The sequence below is a fragment of the Symphodus melops genome (genome assembly GCF_947650265.1).
Source record: "Symphodus melops genome assembly, chromosome: 11".
In the NCBI taxonomy this organism is placed as follows: domain Eukaryota; kingdom Metazoa; phylum Chordata; class Actinopteri; order Labriformes; family Labridae; genus Symphodus; species Symphodus melops.
This window is the reverse complement of record NC_136701.1, coordinates 13,552,886-13,559,079: the sequence shown is the minus strand read 5'-3', so window position 1 is coordinate 13,559,079 and position 6,194 is coordinate 13,552,886. Positions and strand designations below refer to the sequence as shown.

General features: G+C 38.4%; 1 protein-coding gene across 1 annotated transcript; it reads left to right on the top strand.

The window, feature by feature from the left end:
- Positions 1–1,672: 1,672 nt before the first annotated feature.
- ins (preproinsulin) lies at positions 1,673–4,625 on the top strand. The gene is made up of 3 exons (XM_079355923.1): positions 1,673–1,816; positions 2,557–2,752; positions 4,258–4,625. The coding sequence occupies exons 2-3, from the start codon at positions 2,569–2,571 to the stop codon at positions 4,437–4,439; spliced, it is 366 nt and encodes a 121-aa protein (XP_079212049.1). The 5' UTR covers positions 1,673–1,816; positions 2,557–2,568; the 3' UTR covers positions 4,440–4,625.
- Positions 4,626–6,194: the final 1,569 nt, after the last annotated feature.

Genomic DNA, 6,194 nt, shown 5'->3' with positions numbered 1-6,194 from the left:
ACCCATCGATCCCCTGTTCACACACTGCTGACAGAGGTTGCTTTAAAGTGACTAATTCCATGCACATTCATACACCGCAGGCGAAGCAGCAGGAGCAACTTGGGGTTGCTGTAAGTATCATAAGGTCACATAGGAATTGTGGTTGCAGAAGCTTGGGATCAAACCCAGTGCATAAACTGTCCTAAATGAGATATACTGTAGGTTCAAGCGAAGCTAAGTTTTCACTTGAGCAGGATTGATGCATTCTCCAGTGCTGATGTATTCATTATTTTCTGTTTGTGTCACCACCTGTTGCCACCCTTACCTTTTCATTACTAGCTAACTTATACATCATGCACTTCATCTGTTATTTTTAGGATACCTAGAAGTTTCAAGACCACTCCTTTCCTCTTTTTTTTAACATACCATGTAGTTGCTGCACATGTTATTGACTTTAAACCAATCTTTTAAAAAAAGTGCACTTGAGGCGCAGATGACCTATCGGTTAGGTTGCACTCCATGTACGAAGGGCAAACGAGGTTCAAGTCCGACCTGCGGCTCCTTTCCTGCATGCCATTTCCCTCCCTGTCTCCCTATTTCCTACTCTACTCACTGCCTTTTCAAATAAAGTGAAATTCCCCAAAATAAATATGTACAAAATAAAATTGCAGTGTAGGATCCAACCAGTTTATTTGAATTTGTGCTAATCATTTTCTGGATATTTTGGGCCATGATTGATGCATCTAATGGAGCTTTGATTGGCGAGGAGAGGAGCACACATTCGAAGAAACTTTTGAAATGGGACACAGTCAGTCTTTGAATGCACCCTTCAAAGGCTGCCTTTATATCAATGCTAGATGTTCAGTAATATCACACAAGAGGGGTTGTTGTACTAAATGTCAGCAGTGCTGTGATTCGGTCATAGGCACAAGGCAAGGAAGTAAACAGAAGTCCTGGCTTACGAGAAGTGATACATAATGTGAAAAGTCCTAGTGCTGTTATTGTCCTATTGCCCCTCATAGAACGCTTGACATTCAATCAGATTTCTTGGTCTGAGCTAACTGTTATTAATAAGAAGAAGATGTGTCATAGTACCAATGAATAAGTAGAACAGAACAAACTGGTAAACAGAAAATAATATGACGTGCCTTAATAACATGAAGATCAAACTGGTTTCGCACAGGTCAAGGTAACTTCACATTTTCAGCTCCTTCAACTCAACCACAGTGTATTTTTCGGAATGTTTTCTTTTAGGGGACTGACGGGAAAAATTCTGGGTAAAGTTGGGGTTAAAAATGTGGCCGTTTGCATTCATATAGCAACTCATCCCAAAAAGTTTGCTGCAAGTGGGAAATGGGGTTATATGAGAGCTGAAAGTAAACCAGCTCAGGTATGAGATTGATAATGAGCTGAAAATTACTGCACAGCTCCAGTCTCAGATTATATTTCATGACCAGAAATATACTGAACAAAAAACTACAACTTTCTTCCCTACTTTATTCAAATAAATCTGTGTTCTCTGGCGAGTTGCTGAGCTCAGCTGGCTGACTAATAATCAATATTTGTCTATCAGAGGTGATAAGATCATGTCGGCTCATTAGCCCTGTTTATTTTACTAAGTGATGTGAGCAGTCAATCAGAAGTAAATCTAAACTCACACACACGTACACACACACACACACACACACACACACACACACAGCAGTAGCAGTTCCAGGTGTTGCTGGTAGAGTATAAATAAAGAGGAGAACAGATATTCGGCCTCAAACCCTCCAGCTCTCAGCAAGCCTTGCATCACCTCTTCATCACAGGATCACTTTCTCCTGCAACGGTCCAGGTGAGTCTCTCTTGCCTTCCCTTGGTCTACTCCTCTGTAAGGAGTAGACCAAGGGTCTTACAGATCTAGAGCCGACCTGCCCTCCTACTTTCCATGTCCTTCTTTTCTAAACTCCAATTCAGGGGCTGTCATCTCCCCTGACTCTCCACGTGATTTACTCTTACTCTCCCTCATCCTAATCTTTCTTAAATTCTGTCTGCTGCTCGGACTACTTTCTTGCACTTTACCCAACTCCTCACCTCTTTCCTGATTACAGCTCCACCTGATTCTACTGGTGAGTTGCTCTCCACTTCTGCATTTTCTTATACTTTTCTTTCTCCTCTAATAGTTTTGATATCAGAAAACAATATTCTTATTATTGCATTTTGTCTTACTTCTTTACTACACTGTAAAAGAACTATATTTTACTGAAGTTTCTGCATTTATTTTAGTTGCAGTATAAGTTTTTGTTTTAAAGATTTTTTAATTTTATTTTTTATAACAGGCTGAATGGGAGGACTATAGAGGCAGCTAAATGTATTTAGCACTTAAGTCCAAGACAAATATTCCTATGAGTGGACAATAATCATCTCGAATATGAGACATCTAATATGCTCATCATATTAGATCGTATGATATTGTATTGTTCTTTTATTTTATTGTATCATATCATCATTTCATACCCTCTCTTATTGCATCTCATTGTAAATGATCTTATCGCATCATGTATCAGTCACTGTTCATGTTTTTTATTTTTTTAGCTCTCCTCCACTATGGCAGCTCTGGGTCTCCAGTCCGTGTTTCTGCTGGTCTTACTGGCTGTATCGTGGCCGGCCACTCAGGCCGTCCCCCCCGCTCAGCACCTGTGCGGTTCTCACCTGGTCGATGCCCTTTACCTGGTCTGTGGGGAGCGAGGCTTCTTCTACAACCCCAAGAGAGCCGCTGACACTCTGAGGGGTGAGATGCTCGGCCTAAATGAGACCAAAAAGCAAAAAAAACCAAAAAACTATGTATTTATTTTTATATGTTTTTTAAATAGTATAACTATTTAAAAAAGATATATTTTTGGTGGAGGACTTTTTTATAGATAGATCAGCAACATACTGTATGTTTATGTGAAACCCTTAACAAAAGTTTAAATAAAATGAAAAAAAAGTTTGTTTGTTAATCTATTAAAAAATCAGACCTATAGAGCAATTTGAAGGAGACCTAAATTATGCAACTACATATTTGTTTTTCTGACACAGCAGCGTCTGTATGCAGGTAGTGCAAAGTTAAACATGATAAGTAGAAAGTCAAAGTCTGTGTTTATTTTAAGGTCTAGTTGTGTAATATTCCATTAAGTGCACATTAGTACCACAAAACCAGCTTTATCTATGAAACAGCTGCGCAATGACAAACAACCAAGACAATGTTTATTTTATTCACTGCTCAAAACAAGGAACAAGTACAGGAAATCAGCTGTAAACTCTATGTGCAGCAAAACAGCTGGATGCTTTTTGTTATGGCCTTTATACGTTGCTGTTCTGCAACAGGGTGAACAAGCTTCTGGAGTCAGGCTCAAGTGGACACTTGAGGAACTGCGGCTTTTGCACTTCTGCATTGGCCTAATTTTTTAACACCAGAAGTTGCTGCCTGGACATAACATTTGAGAGCTTAGCACACAGCATCGTTCTATCCTGCTGGCTCAGACATTATACATTACCTATGTCTACCCCTTGTTACTCTGTTACTATACTTAGAATAGCAGATCAGATAAATAACAAAATAATCAGTTTTAATATAGCACAAACAAAATTAGAAGTCCTAAGCATCCCATATTGGGTATCTCCATGTTTTATTTATGAAAAATGCAGACAAAATTTCACACATTTGTTTTTTCCTATGTGCTGTTTCTCTTTTGCACGTGCCAGCTTTTGGTGTTTTTCTACGGTGGTGCATCCTCAATTTCAATATCTTGCTCTGCAGCTGCAGAGTGCTGTAACTGTAACTGTTACAGTAACTGTTTTAAAACATCGTATGGCAGAAAGTTGTCAGCCTCAGTGCAAGGGGAACATGATATGGTAGCACAATCCCCAGTCCTCAGTCAGTTGCCATTTTCAGAGTGCGATTTTATAACAGTGCTGCAACAAAGCTCTGCTGTCAGTCTTTGTACTTTCATATTGATTCCACTGCACCATAATATTGGTAGTCACATTTCAGCATAGAGAACGCACAGCATGTAATGAAACATGCACACACACAGCGCTATTCTTCCCCGCTGCTCAGCCAATCCCGTCTTGCTCCTGTAACGCCTCTGTTACTATCTCCGATAATGGTACAGAGGTGGTAATCACTTCATCCCACCATTACACAAGGTATTCATATTGAAGGAGAGACATCACCGGGGTGGAAATGAGGCACAGTTTGAATGGGGTTAGTGATAGGTTCCATTACAAACGTCTGTTTGTTTGTCACGGCAGGTTTCCTCCCTCAGAGTGCAAATGAAGCGGCAACAGTGGGCGGCGAGAACGAGGTGGCGGAGTACGCCTTTAAGGACCTGCCCTTCAAGGACCAGATGGAGGTGATGGTTAAGAGGGGCATTGTGGAGCAGTGCTGCCACAGACCCTGCAACCTCTTCGACCTGCAGAACTACTGTAACTAAAGCCTGGCTCTGCATAGCCTCACTTAGTCTCACTTAGCTTCTTGGCTAACACCCCACCTCTCCCCTTGCTTCAGAAGAGGCAGTGCTGTCCTCTCTCTGAAAAACAACTGCTTTTAAATGAAGTGCTGAGAAATGGATGAAATTATTTTTTCCTAAAGAAATAAAGTTTTGTGAATTGAGAGAAAATGTTTGGTGGTCATTGATTTGCTGTTTTCTTTTAATTTCAGTTATGCTTATTAATGAAATAACAAGACTTTAAGGAACATTGTTAGAAGCATTTGTAAAGATTCACAATTAAGTTTACAGTGAAGCCAAACAATCCCAAATACATTTAGTGAAGTGATAAACCATTAAAATGTGCACAGTACTGCTTTAATCCACTATATTCTCAAATATTTTAAACTTACAGTACATTAATTATGAAGTAGTCAAATTGATTGATATATCTATTTCTATTGCTGGTTGTGGATCAGTGGTTACCAAGAGTCAGTTGTATTTCAACCAGAATGTCGAGGGTTCGATCCCCAGCTCCTGCAGCATCAAATCCAATGTGTCATTGGGCAAGACTGAACCTCAAATTTCTCCCGCTGATTCTTTGGCAGCATATAAATGTGTATAAATGGGATAAGCTGATATGGCCATGTCACACAGCAGCCTCTACTTTATAGTGTGTGCAGTGTTAAAGTGCTTTAGAAGAATAGAAAAGCTCAAGACAAGCACAAGTCCTTTTAGCAATGACCCTTGTTTTCAGAGATAAAATACATAGTAGGCTCTCAATCATGCCATTTTCATTTGAAAAAACACACTGAGTTCTGGATGTCATTAAAAAAAAAACATGTTTAACATATAGGCTATGACTGACAAAAGATTCCAATGACAATTTGGTAGTAAAGCCTTTAAGGAGGAAACCTAAACAAATAAACATCTACACATAAATAAATTGTTGTTACATAGGTTATCAATAAGTAACCACTGGTTTATGTTACTTTTATTAATTTTATTTTACATGAAGCCTGTTTTTCCAACGAGTTCAGTATTTTCTGAAAATCGATTCTACTGTGATTTGACACAAGATGGCAGTAGTTCCATTACAAATCAATGAAGCATACGAAGCAAAGAAGACCACTCCCAAAACATGGGAGAGATTTGCTAGGAGGGTGTAAAAAGGTGTATGTCATTAACAAAGGATAGGCTAGTCTTTTTTTTTTATTTTTTTTTTTACCATTATTGTTTTATTTTATTTTATTTTATTTTAGTGATACTCACATCATATGAGCAAAAGTATGAATAGGTCGTGATTTGGAATATTATAAATGTAAAAGTATACGCATTTTTTTTTTCATAGGCCTTCAGAATGCAAAACCATGTCTTCTTTGAAATATACGTTTAGCCTAATGTATTATGTTCAAGCCAATAAGATAACAATTTGTAGCCGAGCTGATGCAAATGATAATTTTCTTCTCACTATTTTTATAAGGCTAGGATTTTTTTTATTTTTCATATATTTATGAATGTCCTACTGTTTTAAAGTGTAATCATTAACAATGTTCGTATGAACCCCTAACATTTTTTCCCCTTCTTCAGCCCTAAACTGTGTTAAACCATGACATATTATATATAGTATGTCATTTGTAGTAATTTTCATGTAAAAGTCTTTATTTATTTATTTTTTCAATTATAACGTGTTTTCCCCTTCCCTGAAAGCAAATAGGCTACACCTGCTGTGTGTAACCATAGAGTCACCGGCTTGTCCCG

Coding starts and splice junctions, on each gene's coding strand:
- ins (XM_079355923.1), top strand. CDS start 2,569: ATGGCAGCTCTGGGTCTCCAGTCCGTGTTTCTGCTGGTCTTACTGGCT. Junction 2,753..4,257: donor AGCCGCTGACACTCTGAGGG/GTGAGATGCTCG, acceptor TTGTCACGGCAG/GTTTCCTCCCTCAGAGTGCA.